This window comes from Sorex araneus, chromosome 5, assembly GCF_027595985.1.
Source record: "Sorex araneus isolate mSorAra2 chromosome 5, mSorAra2.pri, whole genome shotgun sequence".
In the NCBI taxonomy this organism is placed as follows: Eukaryota; Metazoa; Chordata; class Mammalia; order Eulipotyphla; family Soricidae; genus Sorex; species Sorex araneus.
The window spans coordinates 11,502,696-11,528,574 of record NC_073306.1 but is presented as its reverse complement, the minus strand read 5'-3'; the positions used below and the strand labels follow the sequence as shown (position 1 = coordinate 11,528,574).

The following is a 25,879-nucleotide window of genomic DNA, read 5'->3' as shown; positions in this document are numbered from 1 at the left end:
CATCACAGGCTTGGCACACCTTGTCTCAGCCTTTCCCGGTGTACTTAGGTTTCTCTCTGTGTCTGATGCGGGCCTCCTGGGTGCCGGCAGACAAGGGTCCTGCTTTGTTGGTCCACTTGCTCCTCTGACCATTTGCATTTGGGGCGATCATTGCTACCTGGGCCATTGTTTCCTGGTGGTGTTTCATGTCTGTCGTCTTTTTCCCCCATTTGTTTCTCTTTCCCCTGCTCATCCATTCCATTCCTCTCTCTCTTTCTCTCTCTTTTTTTCCTTCTCTCTCCTCCAGATTTCTGGTTTTGCTCATCATGGGAATTCTATAGTTCATATTAAAGAGTACTTTTTGAGGCCAGGAGTATGGGCTCGCAGGAGTTTCTTGGGTCAGAACAATAGGATAGTGGGTAGGGCATTTGCCATGCACAAAACAGACCTGGGTTCGATCTCCGGCATCCTGTATGGTTCCCTGAGCACCACCAGAAGTAATTCCTGAAGCTCTCCGCCGAGATGTGATCCCGGCGGCCGCTGCACCTATGCAGCCTCTCCGCAGCTGCACGAGCATGACTCCAGAGGCCAGCTAAACTACTCTTGGTACCGGCAGCTCCTTGCAGAAATATCTCCAGACTGAGAACTAAGCCGCAGCCCCATGCCTGCCCAGGAGGGGAAAGGTTTTTCTCTCTCGCCTCTTCCTTGCCCGGGTGGAGGGGGGGGAAGGAAAGGGTGTGGCAACCGCCATACTGTGAGGACCACTAATGAGAGATACAAGCTTGCAAGGATCCAATTTCTGGAAGAAATCTCCCTGGACTTAGTTGCTAAAATACAGAAATCCAAAACTTCATATCTCTTCACAGCAGGTCTGACTCTAGTGGGGAACTCCTAACGATAATAGTGAGTTTTTTTGTTGAAATATTGAATGTGACCAAAATAAAGAGAAAGTAAAGTGAAATTTATCAGTTACACAGGTGGGGGTGGGTGGGTGGGGGATAGGAGGCATACTTGGTTTTTTTGTGGTGGTGGAATATGTGCACTGGTGAAGGGATGGGTGTTTCAGCATTGTATAACTGAGACTTAAGCCTGAAAGCTTTGTAATTTTCCACATGCTGATTCAATTAAAAAAAGAAAGAAAGAAAGAAAGAAGTAATTCCTGAGTGCAGAACCAGGAGTAACCCCTGATCATCGCTGGCTGGGCGTGGCCCCAACCCCCTACCCCTACTCCCACCCCCCAAAAAGATACCCAGGCATTTAAGAACAGAAGCTTATGGGGGGGTGCATACTCACTGATGCTCAGGGGTTACTCCTGACTCTGCACTCAGGAATCACTCCTGGCCGAACTCGGGGGGAGATATGGGGTGCCGGGGTTGGACCCTGGACCCAGGTTGAGTGTTCAAGCCAAGCACCCTACCCTCTGTGCCATCTCTCTGGCCCCAAGCCCTGGGTTCTTAAATTGTGGGTTGCCAGCCTGGGTGGGGTTGCACAGCTGAATGGGGCGGGGGTGGGGGTATTTAAAATTTTAACTGTTTATAAAAAAGCAATTTTTCTCTGTGACTTTTGTCATCTTCTTTATTGTTTTGATTGTATGCCCGTTTCATGTGCCTGTATGCCCAGGGTGGTGGGACAATTTCTTGGGTGAAAAGAGGTCGCCAGTTGTAGAGCTGGGGAGAGAGTACAGGGGTTGGAGGTGGGGAGAGTCCAATGGTTAGGGTGCTTGCCTTGCACACAGCCAACCCAGGTTTGATCCATGACACCCCATGCCCCCCCCTCCCGTCCTACCAAGAGTGATGCCTGAGCTCAAAGTAACCCCTGAGCACTCCGGGTGTGAAAAGAAGAGAGAGAAAGAAAGAGGAAAAGAGAAAGAGAAAAAAGGATGGAGGGAAGGAGGGTGGGGAGGTTTTTAGAAGCTTAGGTTTATCACTGGAGCGATAGCACAGTGGTAGGGCATTTGCCCTGCACGCGGCCGACCCGTTTTCGATTCCTCCACCCCTCTCAGAGAGCCTGGCAAGCTACCGAGAGTATCTCGCCCTCACGGCAGAGCCTGGCAAGCTCCCCGTGGCGTATTCGATATGCCAAAAGCAGTAACAACAAGTCTCACAGTGGAGACATTACTGGTGCCCGCTCGAGCAAATCCATGAACAACGATACGACAGTGACAGTGACAGGTTTAAGCCACCCCATCTGTGACCATTTGTCGGGATGGCCTGGATGACCATTGCACAGGCAGGAAATCACCATGTCTATCTTTGGCAGGGGCCCCTCAGGGCAGGGCTGGGGGGCCACAGGGTGGTTGGACCCAGAGCTACCGCAGACCCTGCTCTGTGCCCCTGGTGCCGCCACCGCCCCCAGCACCGGACACGGTCACTGCCCTCGCATGTCCGTGCTCACTGTGACACAGCTGGAGGGTGCCGGCCTCTCCGTGTGCGTCCAAACGAGCTTTCAAACACGTGTCCGCCTCTCTCCTCCCTCCCAGTCCTGGTTCTGCTTTATTCTTGCTCTCCATCCGTCCCGTATCCATCCCTGTGAGGTCCACATGGGTGGTCCATCCACCCCGGCGCACTGTCATCGGTCTTCTAAGGGGCCTCGACCCTTTTGCCCCGCCCCGCAGGTGGTGCTCCTGCCCGGGACTGGGCGGAGCCTGTCCCCAGCGTCTGTCTGCTGTATTTACACGCTTGCACTGACCCCCTTCGTGTGGTCGGTCTCATTGCAACCACAGTCGGCTGCTGGCCGCCACCACGCGCCGTTGCCAACCTCCTGTGACCTGGTGCGTCCTGCCCAGCCTTGGGCGGGGGTGGGGGGCATGGCCTGGGGGCCCCGGGGGCCCAGGGGCCGCCTTCTCTCGCCCCACTTCTGGTCTTCCTCGTACACAGAGGCCTTCCTTACCTGCCTGAGCACGGGAACGGAGGTGATAATTCACCTGTTTTGTGCCAACAATGTATCCATGAGGCTGGGGATGTGGATGAAGCAGCGGAGAATGCGCCTGCTGAGGCCCCGAGTCCGCCCCCTGGCACTGCAGGGGGCGCCCTCACAGCTGTAATCCACAGGAGAGCACCGCAGTGCCAGGGAGCGAACTCGGGGGGCCTTGCCGAGGCCAGGTGTGTGGAGAATTAGCTGTTTTCCCTGAAAGAGCAGATGCAAGAGCAGTCGCTGTCAGGAATGCAGTGGCAGAGCCGCAGCAATAGAGAGTGCCACGGGGAGGGCGCCTGCCCTGCACACGGCCAGCCTGGGCTCGATCCCCAGCATCCCATAGGGCCCCCCAGGCACAGCCAGGAGTAATTCCTGCATGCAGAGCTTGGGTAACCCCTGAGCGTCACCAGGTATGACCCCTCCCCCCACCAAAATGCAATGACATTCTTCACAGAAGTCGGACCCCCACATATCATAAGATTGGGAACTACCGAAAAACTGCAAAAGCAATCAGGAGAAAAAGAATCAAGATGGATTTATCACGCAGCCAGACTTAATTTTTATTTTATTTATTTATTTTTTGCAGCGGGGAGTCATCTTGAACAGTGCTCACGGCTTACCCCTGGCTCTGTGCTCAGGGATCACTCCTGGCGGGGCTCAGGTGGGGAGGGCCCTGTGGGGTGCCGGGGATCAAAACCAGGTTGACTGTGCGCCCCACAAGCGCCTTATCTGCCGCACTATCTCCCCAGCCCCACAGCCAGACTCCCAGCCATCCCACAGAACAGCCTGGTACCAGAAAGAACAGCAGCAGCGAAAAAACAAAAGCCCAGAGCAGAAGATCAGCGGAACACGGCGGAGAGCCCAGAAATAAACCCACACGTACACGGAGAACTCATTAACAACCGCAGAGTCTCCCTCGCAGAGAGGGTGGGGAGGGGGTAAAAACGCTCTCCCACAGATGGCGCGGGGAAGGCTGAGCAGAGAACGGTCCCCGACCACGACCACGAGTCACACCACACACAGTCATGAACTCACAAAGCCACGTGTGAGCGCCCGGGCTGACCCGGAAAATACACGGAACGAAACACACGATAGTCAGTGTCTCAAACTGGCCACAGAATGTCTGTACGATGTCAGCCCCCGTGGCAGGGGAGTCACTGTCACCGTCACTGTCGTCCCGTTGCTCATCGATTTGCTGGAGCGGGCACCAGTAACGTCTCCATTGTGAGACTTGTTGTTACTGTTTTTGGCATATCGAATACGCCACGGGTAGCTTGCCAGGCTCTGCCGTGCGGGCGGGATACTCTCGGTAGCTTGCCGGGCTCTCCGAGAGGGACGGAGGAATCGAACCCTGGTTGGCCGCATGCAAAGCAAACACCCTACCTGCTATGCTATGGCTCCAGCCCACAGGTAATAAATAAGTGAAACCCCATCGGATTAAAAGGCTTAGGCACAGCAAAAGTGACTTTCATCAAGACCCCAGAGCAGCCCGTTAAATGGGAGAAGGTATTTGTGTCTCAGCCTTGGGACTATATCCAAAGTATATGAGAACTCCAGGCAACTCGAGGGCGAAAAACCAAACTTGTTTGAGAAACGGGCAGAGACTGGAGCCGTGGCGCAGCGGGCAGGATGCTGGCCTTGCTCGAGGGCAACCTGGGTCCAATCACAGGCGGCCCCAATGGTCCCTGAGCCTGCCGGGAGTCCTGCTGGGCTGGGCCCAAACAGACAAACGGACAAACAGACAACAAAGCCAGGAAGGTGAAAGAAACAGACATCGGATCTGAAGAGACACGTAGCAAAAGTGACACCCAGATGGCCGACAGACACAGGAGAAGAAACTCATCATTAATTGTTATATATTAAAAAAAAAAAAAAGGCAAATGGGGCCTGAGAGACCCCCCAGTGCAGCAGCCCGGAGCACAGGCTGTGCACTCAGGAGGCCCCAGGTCCGTCCCTCGGACTCAAGCATCGGAAGCGCCCCCTGAGCGCTGAGCTCCCCCACGCCCCTGGCCCGTCTGATACGGCCCCCCAAAACCGACAAATCAGATCCAGGAGACATGATCTCAAAATCTCAACGCCTGCCCCTCCTTTTTTTTTTTTTTAACTGAATCACCGTGAGATACAGTTACAAAGCTTTCATGTTTGAGATTCAGCCATACAGTCATCAAACACCCACCCCTCCACCAGGGCACATGTGTCCCCAGTATTCCACCCCCCAATCCCCGCCCTCCCCCTGCCTCTGTGGCAGACAATTTCCCCCCTACTCTCTCTCTACTTTGGGGCATTATAGTTTGCTCGAATTTTCCCACCCCCGTTCAAGCCCGCCTGCCAGGGGCAGATGCCAGATCATTTATTCTCTGTTGCTCTCTTTGAATATCATGAGAGGTCGCATGGCCCCCTCTGCAGCCACGCGCTTCTGGGATTCTAAGGGTGCAAGTGGTTGGGGTCCAGAGACATCTCTGTAGGGCGCGAGTCCATTTTGGGATTCAGTTGGGAGTTTCTGGACCAGGGTCGTTGGCGCACTTGAGATGGTGCTCAGGAGAGGATTGTGGGCATGACAGGCAGGACCCCGAGCTGGCGGGGAGGTGGGCAGGGACAGCCGCCACCCCCACCCCTCCTTACACAGCAGCTTTCTGAAAGCCGAGAATGTGAGGGGAGAGGACCATCCCTCACTGCTGTGGAGGACGCAGAACTGGTGCAGCCGCTGTGGAAGAGCATGGAGAGTCCTCAGAAATTCAAAATAGAAATATCATGGGAGTCATCTGGGAAAAAATATTAAAATAAAAACCAATCCCCCAATAAACAGTCTCTGGGAATGCATGCCACGGACTGGAAGCTGATTCCCTGATCTGGAAGCTTTGTTTTTTTGGTTTTTTTTTTTTTGCTTTTTGGGTCACACCCAGCAATGCACAGGGGTTACTCCTGGCTCATGCATTCAAGAATCACCCCTGGCAGTGCTTGGGGGACCATATGGGATGCTGGGAATCGAACCCAGGTTGCCTGTGTGCAAGGCAAACGCCCTACCCGCTGTGCTATCACTCCAGCCCCGATCTGGAAGCTCTGAAGGGCTCGGAAGGTGAGGGGCACACACGCACACACACAGTGGAATTCAGACAGCAGAGGGGCAGCACGGAGAGAGTCTCGGGCCAAGTGACCAACATCAGGCTGAGCAAAGCAAGTGCCACCTGAGTTCACTTATGTGGGATCAAGGCAGAGAAGCAGCCTGTTGGCTTCAAACAGTCAAAACTCAGAGGACAGACTGGTGGTCGGGAGAGCAGCGGCCTGGCGGCGAGGCAGGTCGGCAGGAAGCATTGCTTGAGGGAGGGTCCTGGGCTCAGGAGTACGCACAGATGCTGGGTCCCAGGGCTGTATGCCTGGAACAGAGGCTGAACTTGCATCACTTCCACAGAAACTTGTTAAAAAGAAATTGAAGGCTGGGCCTTAACTCTCTTAAGCCCGTGTTCTCTCTTGAACATGCCTTCCTCACAGCTTTAAAAATAAATTGTTGTGGGGCTGGAGCGATAGCACAGCGGGTAGGGCGTTTGCCTTGCACGCGGCCGACCCGGGTTCGAATCCCAGCATCCCATATGGTCCCCTGAGCACTGCCAGAGGTGATTCCTGAGTGCAGAGCCAGGAGTAACCCCTGTGCATTGCCGGGTGTGACCCAAAAAGCAAAAAAAAAAAAAAAATTGTTGTTGTTGTTTGCTTGTTTATGGGCTACACCCGGCAGTGGTTGCAGGTGCTCAGGGCTCACTCCTGATTCTGTGCTCAGGAATCACTCCTGGCAGTGCTCGGGAAATCATAAGGGGTGCCAGGGATCGAACCCTGGTTGGCCGCGTGCAAGGCAAGTGCGCTACCTGCGGTGCTGTCTCTCCAGCCCCACTTCATCAGATCTTTTTAAGTAAGCTTCTTGTCATAAAGACAATCTCATTTCACTAAGAATATAAGCAGGAAAAATCAAAGGCCTATTTGAGTCTGTGGGCCCAGCTGGGTCATGTCCCTGGGACGTACCTAAGTCAGCTGGTGAACTACCCTTCCCAGTGCTGCTTTGTCACCTACGGGTTGGAAGTCTGGGCGGGCCACGTTTTAATTCTGTGTCCCGCAGTCACCGTCGCTAGACGGTGCTTTCCTTGTGCCTCATTCATGTGCGGCGTTACCGGACTAAAAGGAGTTCTTGCACTTGTGATTAAGTGTATCCACATATATAGAAAGATCGCACTCATATGTGGAATATAAAGTAGCTAAGAGGTACAAGCTTACAATGTTGCAATTCCTGGCAGACATTTCTCTGGACTTAGTTACTAAAATACTAAAATACAGAAATCCAAAACCATGCTGCTGCTAGTGCGGCCTCCTGACCTCATATCTCTTCATTCTCAGTGATGGAAAACAAATTACCAAATGCTTTCTTTTCAGCAGATCGACTTTAGGGGGGGAGAAACTCCAAATCAATAATAGTGAATTTTTTTTGTTTAAATATTGAATGTAATCAAAGTAAAGTGAAAGTAAAGTGAAATTTACCAGTTACACATGCGGGGTGGGGGGCTGGGGAAGTGGGGGGAAGGGGGGAGGTATATCGTCATTCTTGGTGGTGGAATATGTGCACTGGTGAAGGGATGGGTGTTTGAGCATTGTATAACTGAGACTTAAACCTGAAAGCTTTGTAACTTTCCACATGGTGAATCAATAAAAGAATTAAAAATAAATAAATAAATAAATAAAAATAAATGTATCCACATTTTTAGTATACAGGTCTTTTACCTCCTTAAATTTGCTTTTAGATATTTCATTCTCTTTGATGGGATCAAAGATAGGATTGTTGGGGCTGGAGCGATAGCACAGTGGGTAGGGCGTTTGCCTTGCACACGGCCTGACCTGGGTTCGATTCCCAGCATCCCATATGGTCCCCTGAGCACCGCCAGGGGTAGTTCTTGAATGCAGAGCCAGGAGTAACCCCTGTGCATCGCCGGGTGTGACCCAAAAAGAAAAAATAAAGATAGGATTGTTTACCTAAATTTTCTTGCTACTAGTTTGCTATTTGTGTAGAGAAACAACAGCTTTTTTGATACTAATTTTCAGCTTGCTACTTGACGTCCTCCCACCACACACACACACAATTTCTAATAGATTTTAGTCATCTCGAGTTTCCTTTTCTTTGATTCTTTTGGTTTGGGGCTTATCATAACTGGCGGTGCTCGAGGGCTGTTCCTCGCCTCCGTGCTCAGGAGTGATCTCTGGGAGATGCTCAGGGACCACAGGAAGTCTCGGGATCAACTGGGTTGGCTACACAAGCAGGCACCTAACCTGTGTACTCTCGCCCGTTCATCTTCTAGATTTTTCTCTGTGTGATATGTGTAATATGCAAATAATGAGACTTGAGTGCCTTTTCGTTCCTGTTCTTGCCGAACTGTATATTGTTCTTACCCAATTGTATATTGGTTTTTTTTTTTTTTGCTTTTTTGGGTCACCCGGCAATGCACAGGGGTTACTCCTGGCTCTGCACTCAGGAATTACCACCTGGCAGTGCTCAGGGGACCATATGGGATGGTGGGAATTGAACCCGGGTCAGCTGCGTGCAAGGCAAACGCCCTACCCGCTGTTCTATTTCTCCAGCCCCGTATATTGTTTATATATATATATACATATATATATATATATTTCACTTTTGGGGTCACACCCAATGATACTCAAGGGTTATTCCTAGCTCTGAACTCAGGAATTACTCCTGGTGGTGCTCAGGGGACCATATGGGATGCCAGGGGTCGAACCCGGTCAGCTGCATGCAAGGCAAATGCCCTACCCACTGTCCTATCGCCCTGGCCCCTTCACTACTATATTGAGGCATAGTGGTGAGAACGGGCATGGTTGTCTTGTTCCTGAATTTAGAGGAAATCCCTCGCTAAGTACAGTATTAGCTAAGAGCTTGTTATAAACGGCCTTTATCCTGCTGACGCATCTTAGTTCTATTCCTCTGCCATTGGGAGTTCTGATAATCCTGTCAGAGCTGGTTTTGCCTCCATTGAGATAGTCAAATTTTGTCTGTTGATGGGCTGTATCTTGTTGTGGATGTTAAGCCATCCTTACATCCCTGGAATAAATCCCATTAGATCGTGAAGTATGATCCTTTCTAATTGTTGGAATTGGCTTTGTGTGTGCAAGTATTTTGCTGAGGAATTTTTGCATCTGCATTTATCAGAGATGAACTGTAGAATCTTCTATAGTTTCCTTTGGGGTATTTTTTTTTGTGTGATGTTCTTGTCCTTGGTATTTGATAATGCTGGCCTTTTTTGATTATAAGATGGGAAGCATCTCTCCCCTCAATCTTTTGAGAAAGTTGGAGAAGTACTTAATTTTCTCTGAAGGAAGACTTAACAGATGCAGCCATGATTTTCTTAGGCTGGTGTTGGCGAGGAGAGGTCTGATCTAATTTCAACCCCCATCCTAGTAATAGGTCCATTTAGATTTCTGTTTCTTCCTGATTCTATTTTGAAATGCTGTGTGATTCCAAGAATGTATCCATTTCTACTGTGTTGCTTAATTTATTGCCACATAGATATGCTCAGAATAATCTCTGAGGGTCCTTTGTATTTCTGTGGTATTTGTCATTCTTTTTATATTTGTGTTTCTCATTTTTTCCTCTTAATGAGACAGACTTGATAGTAAAAGTTGTTACTTTTCAAAGAACCAGTTCTTGATTTTATTGATATTTTGTCTTTTGCTCCACTGGATTTATTTCTGCTGTGTTATTTTTCCCTGGTTTTGCTTAGGGGGCACACCTGACAATGTTTGGGGACCAATCCTGGCTCTGTTGCACCCAGGGTACCAGGACTCTAACCCAGCCCCCTTTACATGGGGAACATGTGATTTGCTCTTTGAGCCATCTTGCTGGTGCTCTGCTATAATTTTTAATTTTCTCTTCTACCGACTTCTGGCTTTCCCCTCTTATGATTCCTTTAGGCGGATGGTTTTATATGCTTTGATTTTTTTTCTTATTTCTTGAGGTCAACCTGTATTGCTATAAACTTCTTCTCCTAGCTCACTTTTTGGAGGGGAGGGGCACACCCACCCACCTGAGCTTGGGGATGGACTCCCAGTGGTCCTTGGGAAGGTCAGACGTGGTGCTGGGGAGAGAACTGGGTTGGGCGGATAAAAAGTCAAGACTTAACCTCATGCTGTCTCTTGGACCTTTCGTTCCAACTTTTCCCCATCTCATCTGTGTGAGAGGGTGGCTGGCATCTTCGCTTTCATTGGTCTCCAGGTACTTTTGTCCCAGTCATCACTGTTACTGTCACTGTTATCCCATGGCTCATCGATTTGCTCGAGCGGGCACCAGTAACGTCTCCATTCTGAGATTTACTGGTTTTTTTTTTTTGGCTTTCCTGGGTCACATCTGGCAATGCACAGGGGCCACTCCTGGCTCTGCACTCAGGAACCACCCCTGGCGGTGCTCAGGGGACCATATGGGATGCTGGGAATCAACCCAGGTCGGCCGCATGCAAGGCAAATGCCCTACCCGCTGTGCTATCTCTCCAGCCCCGAGATTTACTGTTTTTGGCATATCGCATATGCCACGGGGAGCTTGCCAGGCTCTGCCGTGCAGGCGAGATACTCTCGGTAGCCTGCCGGACTCTCTGAGAGGGATGGAGGAATCGAACCACGGTCGGCCATGTGCAAGGCAAATTCCCTACCTGCTGTACTATCGCTCCAGCCCATAGGAGAAATAAATTGGAATAGTGTGAGTTCAGAGTGTGGGTTCACGACATGTTTGGTGACCGAGAACCGCCTCCCCGGCAGAGGAACAAAGAGACGGGAACCACAGGCTGAAGGTCAGAAAGGCCCTTTCAGTGCAGAGCTGTTGGAATGCTTAGGGAACGTCTGAGGGGTTAGACGTATGGGACTGCACGTAGACGTGAGTGATCATTTACAGGGGTAAAGCATTTCGGCCGAGGCACTTCTCTTGGGGGATTAACTGAAGGAGACACTGTCTCCCAGGGACGTCGATGTAGCTTTGCTCTTGCCCTCCAGTTGTACATATTAAGCAATTAAGTTTACTTTTTGTTTTGTTTTGTTTGTTTTGGGTCACACCCGGCGATACATAGGGGTTACTCCTGACTCATGCACTCAAGAAGACGCAGTAAGAGATGTAGATCCCAAAACTTAGTTCTCTGGTCTCCCGGGGCAAGCAAGGCTTTTACTGTAAGTCCAGATTAAGTTCTCAGGTCGGTCCAGCTTGTCCTTCCCCTTGGGGGTCCTGTTTCTTAAGTCGTAACAGCTTCCATCATGCCTTTATGCTCTCTACACTGCCCCATTTTGATTCCGAGGTAGCTTTGCCACTCACCCCAGGTCCATCCCAGTCCCACTGTGAGACCCCCTTTGTGGGGCATTGGGAACTTTAGCAACTGAAGCCTGAGTCAAGTAATTATGACAAATGCCCAGGAGAACAGATATTTCCGAGTCACTCAACTCCCAAATATTAGGAGCACAGCATTAACGGTCTTTCTGTGTTTAAGCAAAGAACATTGCTCTATAGTAAAATATGAAAAGGCTATGGGGGAATTGAGAAGCAAGTAATTCATACAAATACAAAGTCCAGAATTGCCAGAAGGTTTTGACTTAGTAACTAATACAAAGGGAAGGTTAAAGATAAACTCAGGGGAGTAGGAGTGCTTGCAAGACCACTGTAAGTTTCTCTGGGAAGAGTGAAAGGGGCAGTTCACTGATGAAGCCTAAAGCACTTAGGGTTAATATCCGGCAGAATATCCAGCAACGCCTGCGAGATAGAACAGTGGGTAGGGAGCTTGCTTTGCATCAGCTGACTGGGGTTTGATCTCAGGCACCCAATAGGATCCCCTGAGCAACGCCAGGAGTAATTCCTGAGCACAGATCTAGGTATAAGGTGTGGTGCAAATTTGAAAAAAGAAAAAACTGCTTTGACTGGAATGATAGCACAGCGGGTAAGGTGTTTGCCTTGCATGCGGCTGACCCAGGTTTGATTCCTCCGCCCCTCTCGAAGAGCCCGGCAAGCTACCGAGAGTATCAGGCCCGCACGGCAGAGCCTGGCAAGCTCCCCGTGGTGTATTCGATATGCCAAAAACAGTAACAAGTCTCACAATGGAGAAGTTTCTGGTGCCTGTTTGAGCAAATTGGTGACAACGATGACAGTGACAGTGCTACAGAAGAAACTGCTTTGAGCCTGTGTTGCAAATGCTGGTTTTTGTGGTTAGCCAGCACCATTCTTCATTTTATATATATACATATATATATATGTATATATATACACACATATACATATATATATGTATATGTATAACAAATACAGTGATTTTAAATTTTTTAGGAATAACTCCTACATAAACTTTGTTATTAATTAGCACATGGCATGCATTTCACAGCTGTTTATTTATTATCATTATTGATTTATATCTTAATTTATTCTTTAATTGGATCACAGTGAGATGCACAGTTGATCTCGATTGGGTTTCGGCCAGACAATGTTCCAACACCCGCCCCTTCACCAGGGTGCATTTCCCGCCACCCGTGTCCCCTTCCCGCACCATCCGAGGTCAAACTCCTTGGCGTGGTCCTGGTCCAGCAGGGGGCCTTCGGAGCCCTTCTGGTATTTACCTGTAGGTGGCGCCACCGCATCACTTCGGGGCCTTTCTTCCTAGGCTGCCGGGACTCTGGGTGACACCTGCCTGGCTGCCTGGCCTCTGCTCAGGTGGCTCAGGGCTCAGGCCACGGTGGCTGCCCTGCCTCTGCCATCGCCGGTGCCTCTCGGACGTCCTGGTGGTCGTGCGTGGCTGCGCCGGCCGGGGTGTAGGCTCCACCTGTGGGCAGGGGTGAGGCGGGGAGGGGAGCACCACCCGGGTGCAGGTTCTCTGTGCGGGGGACACACACCACTGTGAGAGCCAGGAGGGAAAGGGGCGGAGGCGTGTCCCCTCGTTCTGGGGTCAGAGCTGGTGTCCAGACGCTCTCACCTGCCCGAGGGGCCCTGGGCTATGGTTCTCTGCCCAGGGCCGCCCAGCCTTGCTCTTCCCTGGACGTCGCTGTTCCCGATTCCTGGCCCTGTGCCCCGTAGAGGACAGTGGAAACCCCCTGCTGCATTGTCAGTGTGGGCTACAGGGGAGAGGCACGGAGAGCTCCTCCTGGTCTCTCCCCCTCCCCCACTCCCTCACCCCCTTCCTCGCCCCCACCCCCCTGTTCCCTGCAGGCCGAGTTCTGGGCAGCCGTGGGCCTGTGGCAGTCCCCCCCTTCCCCATCCTCCCCTTCCCCACCCTCCCCTCGTGCGTGTTCTTGCGTGGAGCCTGCAGGCAGGAGCCAGGGCCTGGGCCTGCTGCTTCTCTCCTGGGCACACCCTCAGCAGTCGAGGGTCTCTGAGGGATGATCGGTGGGTTCCCTTCCACCGTGCGGCTCGTGGGGACTTGTCGCTCAGCCACAGCAAAGCCCGCACAGGGCTCTCGGGCGGGGCCGGGGAGAAAAGCTGTTTGGGTCTGGTTTGGGTTCGGGGCCACACCCAGGGCTTACTCCTGGCGTCGTGCTCAGGGCTTACTCCTGGCGGGGCTCACGGCGCCTCATGTGGGGGTACAAGGCATCGAACCCAGGTCGGCCCCGTGCAAGGCAAGCGCCTCAAGCTCTGCCCGTCCCCTGGGTGTGGAAGGGCCCTTTTGCACGTGAGGAGAGGTGGGCATGGTGACCGGGGGAGGGACAGAGAGACTCTCTGCCTGACTCTGCCCGAGGGGAACCTCTCGAGCTGCACACAGAGGGCTCGGGAGGGGGCACAGGGCGCTCAGGCCGTGCCCAGGGCCATCCCGGGCTCCACGTCTGAGCACAGAACCGGGACAGCCACTGGGCAGTGCTAGGGGCGGGCCCCCAAAGCAAACGGACACAAACCTGCCGATGAATTGGAAGCAGCTGAACGTTTTCTTTTCGAGAAGGGAGTCCCCTGTGGGGCCAGGGGGCTAGTCTCGCGGGTAGGCGCATGCAGAGCAGACCCGGGATCGCCCCCTGGCACCGAATAGAGCCCCCTGGGCCCCGCCGGGCGTAAACCCAGAGCAGCTACCGGGTATGGCCCAAAACATACAAAAAAAGAAAAGTGTCCTGGGAGAAGCACCAGATTCGAGTAGATGCAGGCGCTCTGGAGCACTGTGGGAGCATCCAACAGATGCCCGGGCTGCCTTGTCCTTTCTGGACGGGCAGGTGTGTGACAGTAGCTACTGCCAAGCCCGAGGTGTGATGAAGACGCCTTTTAGTCAGCAGTTAAAAACCAGGGCACCAGGCATGGGCCCTGGAGCCCGCCCTGCCCCCTCCCGCCCGCGTCCCTTTCCCGTGTGAGACTTGCCTGCCGCCTGCAGGGCGGGCCTGTGAGTGGGCCCTGGAGCTTCCAGTGGCTCTGCCTGCCGCGGGGCCCTGACCACGGCCAGGGGCCAGTGTTCCGAGCCCGAGCAGCTGGGCTGGATTTGTGTGGGGACAGTGCCCATCGGGGACGTGCTGGGCACGCTGTGGGATTTGGCCAGGCGATTGTTCAGACTCGGGTTTCGAGATTTTTAATCGGGCACAGTGGACCCAGGCTCAGTGTGAAGGTGACCCACTTTTTGCCAGGGTCAAAACATCCAGGACACAGAGAAAAACGATTTTTTTTTTCTCCGCAGGAAGCTTTGTAAAGGGATCTGAAGTGGCAAAAATCTCTACGCCACACCTGATGGTTAGAAAGCAGTGGATATTTTTTATTTATTATTTATTTATTTATTTATTTTGATTTTTGGGTCACACCTGGCGATGCACAGGGATTACTCCTGGCTCTGCACTCAAGAATTACTCCTGGCGGTGCTCAGGGGACCATATGGGATGCTGGGAATCGAACCCGGGTCGGCCGCAAGCAAGGCAAACGCCCTACCCGCTGTGCTATTGCTCCAGCCCCAGCAGTGGATATTTAAAGATGAATGCTATGCCGCCTGATAGCACAGAGGAGAGGGCATCTGCCTTGCACACAGTTGACCCGGGTTCAATCCCCGGCATCCCATATGGTCCCCTGAGCACCGCCGGGAGTAATTCCTGAGTGCAGGGCCAGGAGTAACCCTGAGCATCGCCAGGTATGACCCAAAAAGCCAAAAATAAAAATAATAATTTAAAAGAAGAATAAAAAAGAAATGTGCCTGGTTTGAAAACAAAATAATCTGCGTGATTGTGTGCATCTTGGAAAAGGCTCAGACCAGCTGAATGAGGCACGGGATACAGTAGATGCCCAGTTAATACTATTGTGAGATATAGTAGCCATGATCACAAATTGATTTTTTTAAAATCACTTTCTTTATCATTCCATTTGCCTTTGTGTTGCAGCAAGCAATATGAAGTTGAATTTGTTTGTGCCTGCCAAGGGGGCAAATCTGGGGGTACGGGGGGAAACTGGGGACATTGTGGAAGGAAGGTCACACCTGTGGTGGGATTGGAGCTGGAACCTTGAATGCCTGGAACAGCTGTAACAGTTTTTTATTGTAACACTGATTTGCCAAGTTGTTCATAAGTTACAGTTATTAAGTAACATATTTTTAGAAACAGAGTAGAGGGCCCGGCTATGTGTGTGTGGGGCTGGGAGATGTGGCTCGGAGCATCATGGCGGCTCCTCTGATGTCACACGCAGGAAGGAGGGAGGGGGCTGGTAACAGGCCTTACGGGAAGATGGTTATGGACGCAGTAAGGTTTTGGTTTTTTTTTTTGTTTGTTTTTGTTGTTTAGTTTTTTGGGTCACACCCAGTGATGGTCAGGGGTTACTCCTGGTTCTGTGCTCAGGAATCACCCCTGGCGGTGCTCAGGGGACCATATGGGATGCTGGGGATCAAACCCAGGTTGGCTGTGTGCAAGGCAAACGCCCTACCCGCAGTGCTATTGCTCCAGCCCCAAGTAGGTTGTTTCTAAGACGGTTATGAATGCGGTAGGCTGTTTCTAAGATGGTTATGAACACAGTAGGTTGTTTCTAAGACGGTTATGAATGTAGTAGGTTGTTCATAAGATAGTTATGAATGCAGTAGGTTATTTCTAGGGCAGTTATGAACACAGTAGGTCTTTTCTAAGATGGTTATAAACGCAGTAGGTCATTTCTAAGATGGTTTTAAATGCAGTAGGTTGTTTCTAAGACGGTTATGAATGCAGTAGATTGTTTCTAAGGCAGTTATGAATGCAGTAGGTTGTTTCTAAGGCGGTTATGAACACAGTAGGTTGTTTCTGAGATGGTTATGAATGCTGGAGGTTGTTTCTAAGGCGGTTATGAATGCAGTAGGTCATCTCTAAGACGGTTATGAACACAGTAGGTTGTTCTAAGGTGGTTATGAATGCACTAGGTTGTTGCTAAGGCGGTTATGAACGCTGTAGGTTGTCTCTGAGGTCTTTATGAACACAGTAGTTTTTTTTTAAGTCCAAGAAAACATGGACTCTCTCCCCAGGTAAAATCATCAACAGTAGCGTATTGACAATATTGACAAATCCGTGTGTTGACTTTATTACTATCCAGTCCACCAACCAATTTCACCACACCGGTGAGTGTGTGTGACTCTCTGTCCCCCTCATTGTTGCTATGGCAGCGTTGGGGGTCCCACACATGCTCGTGGAGGTGGCATTCAGGGGTGGGCACTGGAGATCTCACTGGCCTGGGGGCCCGTCTGAGTCCAGTGACGATGGTGATGACACTCAGCAGTGTGGATTGGGGCCTGGGATCGAACCCACTCCCCAGCCTGCCGGGCAGACTCGGCCACCGAGCCACGCCCCCGGGCCCCAAGTGTTTCTATTTCATTTATTTCTTTTGCTGAATTCGGAAAAGGTTTCACTGAAGGAAAGGGAAAGGGAGTAGGGATGTGCCCGGAGTCTGGGGGCCTCGGGGGGGGGGGGGGGGGTTCTCCTAGAGACGATTCCAGAAGCCTTTCACCTTTCATGCCTTTGAAACACAGGTGGGCGCATGAGTCGCTCTTTATTCTGTTCCAAGAGTGTGTGGCCTGCATTTTCAAACACACCAACTCTCTCTCACTAATTAACTCAGGTTCATTAATTTTAGTATTCCCAACTCTCACTAACACAAGTCCTAGCCCGCCGGCTTCCCTGGGCTCCCGCTGGGCAACCGTCTTCACCCAGTGTTAGCGATGTGTGAGCCGTGTTCATCACGCCTCACTCTCCCGTGCCTGAGGTAGGTGGTAGCCAGGGCTATTTTTATTTTTAAATTAAAAAAAATTTTTTTTGCTTTTTGGGTCACACCTGGCAATGCACAGGGGTTACTCCTGGCTTGTGCGCTCAGGAATTACTCCCGGCAGTGCCCAGCGGACCATATGGGATGCTGGGAATCGAAGCCAGGTCGGCCGTGTGCAAGGCAAATGCCCTCCCTGCTGTGCTATCGCTCCAGTCCCTGATGTTGGGCACGTGTGTGGGGAAGAAGGTCGGGGCTCCCGCTGGTGGGCCCGGGATGCCCGTAGCTAACGGGAGCCACAGGGAAGCGTTTCCCCCAGGGCGGCGTTGGGGACGGTGGCGGCCGTGCGTGCCTGAGACCCGGACGCACTCCATCGATGGTGTTTGTTCCTTACCGACCCGCCTCTTCTCTCTTCCAGGAGGTCCACAGTTTGCTCCAAGATTACGAGCTGAAGTACTGTTACTTGGACAGGAACAAACGAACAGGTGAGGCTGCGGTTTTTGTTTTTGTTATTTTTTTCTTTTTGGGTCGCACCCGGTGATGCACAGGGGTTACTCCTGGCTCTGCACTCAGGAATTACTCCTGGCAGTGCTCAGGGGACCATATGGGATGCTGGGAATTGAACCCGGGTCGGCCGCGTGCAAGGCAAACGCCCTACCCGCTGTGCTATTGCTCCAGCCCCAAGGTTGCGGTTTTAAGCTTCTGATTTTCATTTTGATTCTGCCTGTGATTGTTGTGAACCGGAAAAACGCCTCTGCGAGCTTACACTAATCTCTGACGTCTCTCCCAGTACCAGATCCCACTGGTGTCACTCACGAGCCTTCCGGGTTTCATAATCGGATGATGCAATGCAGTGCGCTAACAGTGTCCACCTGAAGGCTTAATGTAGAAATGGTGTCCTTCGATTTAACATTGTTACTATTAGCTGGACGGATTGGGAGAAGTCCCTTCATTTATCTGCATATTTGTTTTATATTTGTGATATTGAAAGGCTAAGCAAAAATAATTTTTGCTGTGTACTTGTAGATGTCTAAAACCATCTTTTTTTGGAGGGGACTTTGGCCACATCCGGTGGTGCTCACGGCCTCCTCCGGACTCTGTGCTAAAGAGTCTTTCCCGGTGGTGGCCAGGGACGCCATCTGGGGCCAGGGATGGAGCCCAGGTCACTTGCGTGCAAGGAGAGAGCCCGACCCGCCCTGCTGTCTCTGTGGCGTCCCCCACCAGGACCCCCTGCCCCGAGTGACCTGCAGGAGGGCGTTTGCCTCAGCACGTAGCTCACCCAGGGTCTATCCGTGGCATCCCATACGGTCCCCCCAGCCCTGCCACAAAGGAGTGATCTTTGAGTGCAGAGCCAGCAGGTCAACCGCTGGGCATGACCCAGAAACGGGCAGTGGGGGTGGTGGAGAGAAAGAGAGAGAGAAGGAGAGATAGGGAGAGAGGGGAAGAGAGGGAGAGAGAAGGAAAGACATGGACAGAGAGGGAGGGAGAGAGAGAAGAAGAGAGAGGGAGAGAGAGTGACAGAGGCAGAGAGAGAGAGAGGGAGACGGGAAGAGAGGAAGAGAGGGAGAGAGTAACAGGAGAGAGAGAGGGAGGGAGAGGAGAGAGAGGGAGGAGAGAGAAAGGGAGAGACAGGGAGAGAAAGAGAGGGAGAGACAGGGAGAGAGAGGGAGGGAGAGAAGGACAGAGAGGGAGGAGAGAGAGGGAAAGAGAGGGAGAGGGATATAGAAAGAGAGGGACAGAGAGGAAGGAAGAGAGAGAGGAAGAGAGAGGGAGAGAGAGTGACAGAAGGAGGGAGAGGGAAGGAGAGGGAGAGAGAGGGAGGGAGGAAGAGAGAAGGAGATAGAGAGGAAGAGGCAGAGAGGGTGAGGGAGAGAGAGAGAGGGAGAGGGAGTGAGAGAGGGAGAGAGCGAGCTTACCAACTGTCGCCATCTGCCCGGCTGGTTTGGGGACTGCAGTGTTCACCGGTGTCTTTAGGTGCTGTTCCTTAACCAGGGGTGTTGGAAAGCAAGAGAGATTTTGTCTGTGTCGCCTCTCTGGCTGAAGCTCATCTTAGGTGTTCACGTCCCCGGGTGCCGGGCCTGTCCTGGGTGCGAGTGGGCTGTGTTGGCTTCACGCTCTGTGTAGCGAGAATCACTCCTGGGTGCCCTGTGGCCGCCACGGCAGCTCACTGCGGGGAAGGCAGGTCGAGGGAGCGGACGGTAGGGTGGCCAGGTGGGTGGGCGTCCCTTCCCCGGCCCTGTCCAGTCTACTGTGCATTCGAATTGCGTCTGGGTGTGGCCGGAGCTCGTACGAAGCAGGTCCACTGTGCGCTGCCAGTGGAGCGGGAGAAGAGAGAGAGGAAGGCACATGGAGAATGCAGTTCATTGCGGTGCCAGGTACCTTCTAGTCAGGGCTTTAAACGTTCCTTATAAGATTGCCCGAAGTCCTCACGTTCTGTTTCCATCCTGACGGATAAGCTTATCAGCCGTGAGTACACGCTATTTTATTGAGAACCTGAAGTTTGTAGTTGAGCCTGGCAAGCTACCCTTGGTGTATTCGATACGCCAAAAACAGTACCAAGTCTCACCATGGAGACGTTACTGGTGCCCACTCGAGCAAATCGATGAACTACGGGGTAACAGTGATCACGAATCACGAATCATGAAATCCTGTTGATCGTTGATTTCTCGAGCAGGCTCAGTAACGTCTCCATTCGTCCTATCCCTGAGATTTTAGAAGCCTCTCTTCACTCAGCCTTCCCAACAGTGCTGCATTGGAGGCTCTTTCAGGGTCAGGGGAATGAGACCCAGCTTGTTACTGGCTTTGGCATATGGATACACCATGGGAAGCTTGCGAGGCTGTCCCATGTGGGCAGGAAACTCTCAGTAGCTTGCTAGATTCTCCCAGAGGGAGAAGTAGGTTATAAGATATCTGGGAGCTTGCTTTTAAGTCTCTGGATGTTGGCCATTGATGGGATTAACACACCTGGGTTCCTCTGCCGGTACCTTCATGCGTGAGGCCTGTCCAAACGTGTGGAGAGGGGCCTTGAACATGGCTATGGCTAGGTTTCGGTGGTCTTCGGCGCCGGGAGCTCTTTTGGGGCGGGGAGGGAAGCTGGAGCCCGTCCCCTCCGAGGGGCCCCAGGGAAGACAGCCAGGCGTGCGGGCAAGAGACTCTCTGCATTATTTGTGGGCCTGGGGGAAGGCACTCAGGACACACATGCTCCGTGGTGCTCAGGGCTTACTTGTGGCCCTGTGCTCAAGGATCACTCCAGTAGGTGCTCGGGGGGCCGTATGTGGTGCTGAGGATTGACACCTGCTCAGCCTTTACCACCCACGCTCACCTCTCCAGCCCTGCACCAGTTTGTTTGTCTGTTTGTTTGTTTTCAGGGTGGTGGAGTCAATGGTAAATACAGCTTGAAAAGAACTAGAAAAACACAATGTTTTGATTCTTTTCATGGAGTTTCTAAGATCATCCTTGTATGTTTTCGGTTCCTGGCCCTAGGATTAGTGTGATGGGGTGTCAGCATGAAAAACCACAAGGGGAGGTGGAGCGAGAGCCCAGCGGGCTGGCCGGCTTGGATTGCAAGCACCGCCTTGCCCAGTGAACATCAGGAGTAGCCCCCGAGCACAGGGCTGGGAGTAGCTCCCGAGCACGGCTGAGTGTGACTCTGAGTAGGTGAACAAACCGTAGTGAAACAGAAGGGAAAATACTCGCATTGCGTGTGGCAGAAGTATTATTTCCCATTGTTCTGTTTCAGATGCGTATAGCGTGTCATGCCGGGTCGCAGATGGCCCGTTTCTTACCTGTGCTGTTGGGTCCCTGAGATCTGACACACACGGGCTCAGAAAAACTCTCGATTGCTCTTGTTTCCCCCCAGCGTTTGTCACCCTGTTGAATGGGGAGCAAGCCCAGAAAGCCATCCAGACGTTCCATCAGTACTCCTTCCGGGGCAAGGACTTGGTGGTGCAGCTGCAGCCCACGGACGCGCTGCTGTGCATCACCAACCTGCCCGCTGCGTTCACGCTCGAGGAGTTTGAAGAACTGGTCCGCGCCTACGGGAACATCGAGAGATGCTTCCTGGTCTACAGCGAGGAGACCGGGCTCTCCAAAGGCTACGGCTTCGTGGAGTACATGAAGAAGGACTTCGCCGCCAAGGCGCGCCTGGAGCTCCTGGGCAAGCCCGTGGGCACCTCCGCCCTCTTTGCACAGTGGATGGACGTGAACCTGCTGGCCGCCGAGCTCGTGCATTCTAAGTGCCTTTGCATCGACAAGCTCCCGAGCGACTACAGGGACTCCGAGGAGCTGCTGCAGTGCTTCTCCAGCATCCACAAGCCCGTGTTTTGCCAGGTATGGTCTGTGAGAGGACATGGGGAATACTTGAAAGCATCTAGCCTAGGTACGTGGTCTCTGCGCACCCACGGGTGCCTGTCAGCGAGGTCTGTGTCCACTCACAAGTGTCGCTGTATGTGTCCTGTGTGCTCCCACGAGTGTCAATGTACATGGCCTCTGTGCACCCACAAATGTCCATGTACGTGGTCTGCATGCACCCACAAATGTATGTGGTCTCTGTGCAACCACCAATGTCTGTGTACATGGCCTGTGTGTATCCACAGGCATCTGTGTACATGGTCCGTGTGCACACACAAGCGTCCATGTATGTGGTCCGTGTGTACCCACAAGTATCTATATATGTGGTGTGTGTGCACCCACAAGTGTCTGTGTACGTGGTCTGTGCGCACACACAAATGTCTGTGTATGTGGTCTGTGCACACACAAGTGTCTGTGTATGTAGTCTGTGTGCACAGTGCACACACAAGTGTCTGTGTATGTAGTCTGTGTGCACCCACAAGCATCTATATATGTAGTGTGTGTGCACACACAAGTGTCTGTGTACGTGGTCTGTGTGCACACACAAGTGTCTGTGTATGTAGTCTTTGTGCACTCACAAGTATCTGTGTACATGGTCTTTGTGCATACACAAGTGCATCCATCTCACACTTGGTCACCTGCAGTCAGCCATGAAGATTTTGCTTTATGGTCCATGTGAAGTCATTTTCTTTAGTCATTTCACGGTCTGGTGAGATGATTCGTCGAGTACATCTCGGACAGCCTCTCCTGACACAGTGAATGTACCTTTTCACTCTATCCTTCATCCCATTTACTCCCTGTAAGTAAACAAGTAAGCCAGTAATTGTAAATCCTGTATGAAGAGTGATGCGATGAGGACAGAAAGGGACTAGGAGGTTTAGAAAGACTGTTTCGTTGTAGGGTCAGAGAGATGGGGTAAGGAACTTGGCTCCCATGTGGTCGATTTGGCTTTTAAAGTTTTCTTTAAAGATTAGAAAACTAGAAATTTGGTCAAACTATCTAAGTCAGTAGGAGAAGGTCAGGGCTTGAAACCAAGAGGAAGCAAATTAGAAAGGACTAAGGCAAGATTGTTATCATATTAACTAAACTTTAGTTGCAACAGGAATGGCAAATCCAAGTAGCAATGTTTTAGAAATGTTTTCCCAAGGACATTCCAAGCTGAATTTCATCATATTCATCACACAATTATAGCATGATTATGTGACCTTAAGATAATGCAGATTTGGCCAAGGCTTAGAAACTCTTTTTCCATTTGTTCTTATTTTTGTGTCTGGTGCCAGTTTTACAAGTCCAGGACTTTAGTCCCTTCCTTTACCCCTACTATAGATTTCATGAGTGGAAGTACATAGAGTTCTTCATCGCAAGAATTTGTTTAGGGCACACCTGGAAGTAAAGGTTGTATATTGTATGTGGCATTTAACAAAACGGGCCACAGTGTTCTTACGTAAGGTGTCCTTCACCAGATCCCCAAAAACTGCCTCAGCCATTGAAATAAAAGCTGAATAGGGCCCCTCCATTTCTCTTCACTTGATAATAAAGTATATTTTATGGAGGTGTTTGAACAGATAATTGTTCCCTATGCTCTGTAGCACTTTAGCACTGTCGTCCCATTATTCATCGATTTGTTCGAGCGGGTACCAGTAACGTCTCCATTGTGAGACTTGTTACTGTTTTTGGCATATCGAATACGCCACGGGGAGCTTGCTGGGCTCAGCCATGCGGGTGGGATACTCTCAGTAGCTTGCTGGACTCTTCGAGAGGGACGGAGGAGTCGAACCTAGTCGGCGGCCTCGTGCAAGGCAAACGCCCCACCCGCTGTCTCTATCTCTATGGCCTTTTATTCACTGTGCATGTGGTGATTTTGATTGAAAGAACGTTTTAATGATCACGTTCTCATATTTTCATATGGATCATCCATTACAGTTGTTTCTTCCCCCTGGCTTACTAGTGGGGGTGACACACTCTGCACTCAGGAATTACTCTGGGGGTTCGGCTGACCATATGGGGTGCTGGGGATTGAACCTGGGTCACCGCAGTCTCCAAGGCACGCACCCTGCCTGCTGTATTGTTGCTCCAGTCCCTGGGTATTTTTTAATGTATAGGGCCTGCCATTGTTTGGGATTTGAGTTTTTAAAATAAATTAGAAATTGAATTCCACACTCTCAGGCCTACCCTCACACACGAGTAAACATATTCCTGGACACATCATTATAGAGGGAAATGAATATCTATGCCTCTCAGAGAGCCCAGCAAGCTACCGAGAGTATCCCACCCACATGGCAGAGCCTGGCAAGCTCCCCGTGGCATTTGATATGCCAAACACAGTAACAATAACAGGTCTCATTCCCCTGTCCCTGAAAGAGCCTCTAATCGTTGAGAAGTCCAGTAAGGAGAAGCTGGTAAAATCTCAGAGCTGGGATGATTGGAGATGTTACTGGCACCCGCTTGAGTAAATCGATGAACAATGGGATGACAGTGATACAGTGATAAAAATGGAAAGAATGAGGGGGCCGGAGAGGTAATACAGTGGGTAGGGCACTTACTTTGCATGTGGCCCACCTGGGTTTGATCCCTGACATCCCATATGGTCCCCTGAGCACCACCAGGAGTGACTTGTGAGCACAAAGTCAGGAGTAAGCCCTAAGCACAGCCAGGTGTGGCCCCAAAACAAAAAAATTAAAAAAAAAAATCCCAAGGGCAGGTTGGCCTGGAGCCTGCCCAAGCAGAGTCCCCAGCAGCGACTTCTTCCACAATCCAAAATCGCCGCCATACTCCGGGCCTGACTCCACTGTCTCAGGACAGACCTCACCAGGATATGACCTGCCGAAATTTCTGGTACGCGGGTATGCGACTGAAATCTCCAGGCTTTCTTGGGGTCAGGATGGGCTACCTTCCCCCCACCTCTCTGTACTTCTGGAAGCCTCAGCAGTCACATGCACACCACAAAGCTGCCACCCAATTGAAAAGCTATTTCCAGCCTTACCATCCCGATAAAGATACTGAGTGCCCTGGACAAATACCATGCCCTCTTCGCACCTATATTGCAAACCATAATGCACAAAAGAAAAAGGAGAGAGAGCGCAAGAAGGAAAGTGCCTCCTATGGAGAGGCTGGGGGCAGAGGGGTTGGGGAATGGCGGTGGGGAGACTGGGGACATTGGTGGTAGAAAATGGGCACTGCTGGAGGGATGGGTGCTGAATCTATATGACTGAAACCTGATTATGAACAGCTTTGTAATGGTCTATCTCACGATATCCAATTTTTTTAAATAAAAATAAAACACCCCCTAACTCCACCCCCACAAAATAATAGAAACTTGAAGAATCTTGTTTATTGGTAGATATAAAAATAAAAATGGTTCGGGGCTGGAGCAATAGCACAGCAGGTAGAGCGTTTGCCTTGCATGTGGCTGACCCAGGCTCGATTCCCAACATCCCATATGGTCCCCTGAGCACCGCCAGGGGTAATTCCTGAGTGCATGAGCCAGGAGTAACCCCTGTGCATCACCGGGTGTGACCCAAAAAGCAAAAAATAGATAAATAAATAAAAATGTTTCAGTCCCCCAAGCACCGCCAGGAGTAATTCCTGAGTGCATGAGCCAGGAGTAACCCCTGTGCATCGCCAGGGGTGACCCAAAAAGCAAAAAATTTAAAAAATTTAAAAATAAATAAATAAATGGAAAGTTTCCTCTCTTGGAAAAATGACTATGTCTAAGGAAAAATAAAGTAAGAGTAATTTTGGTTTCTGTGAGAAAGAAGTGCATTTCTGCCGGCTGTAAGCCCCGGCATATTTGCTCTTGAGAATAATGGACTGGAGACAGCAGCACTGTGGCCGAGTGACGCCAGAGTCGCTCTGTAGTAACCAGCACGTGACGTCAGACTCGCTGTAATAATCTCGTTCCCTCAGCTTGCCCAGGACGAAGGGAGCTACGTGGGCGGCTTTGCCGTGGTAGAGTACAGCACCGCGGAGCAGGCCGAGGAGGTCCAGCGGGCCGCTGATGGCATGAGCATCCAGGGGAGCCCCGTCCAGGTTTCCTTCTGTGCCCCCGGAGCACCGGGACGAAGCACCTTGGCAGCGCTCATAGCGGCCCAGCGCGTGGTGAGTCTCTTGATCTTCTTTGGGATGTAGATCCAGAGCCTCTTTTTTTTGTTTGTTTTTATGAGTTCGAAACTTTATTTAAACACCAGCATGTACGAGGTTGTCCGTAATACAGTGGTTTCGGGTATCCAAGTGTCCCAACACCAATCCCGGCACCAGTGTGACTGTCCCTCCACCAGTGTCCCCAGTTTCCCACCCACCCTCCTAGCCTGCCCCCTTTGCTGGCACAAAATCGTTCCTGTATATTCCTTGTTACAACATGTCCCTCATGACGGTGTTACTACGGTATTGTGCGGGGGATTTACTGAGCTGTTTGGTGCTCGTGGAGCCTCCCGTGTTCCTGTTTCTGAGTGGACTTCTATGCAACCCTCC

The 25,879-nt window shown here is 51.4% G+C and overlaps 1 protein-coding gene across 2 annotated transcripts in view; it reads left to right on the top strand.

Moving 5' to 3' along the window:
- Positions 1 to 25,879, top strand: part of RAVER2 (ribonucleoprotein, PTB binding 2) — a 74,569-nt gene that overhangs the window by 20,259 nt on the left and 28,431 nt on the right. For both annotated transcript variants that reach the window (XR_008630149.1, XM_055137834.1), the window contains exons 2-4: positions 17,478 to 17,544; positions 20,919 to 21,388; positions 25,316 to 25,507. Coding sequence is in view for 1 of the 2 variants with exons in the window: in XM_055137834.1 (XP_054993809.1) it covers positions 17,478 to 17,544; positions 20,919 to 21,388; positions 25,316 to 25,507 (729 nt within the window). In the remaining variant the exon portion in view is untranslated. The remainder of the gene's footprint in view (positions 1 to 17,477; positions 17,545 to 20,918; positions 21,389 to 25,315; positions 25,508 to 25,879) is intronic.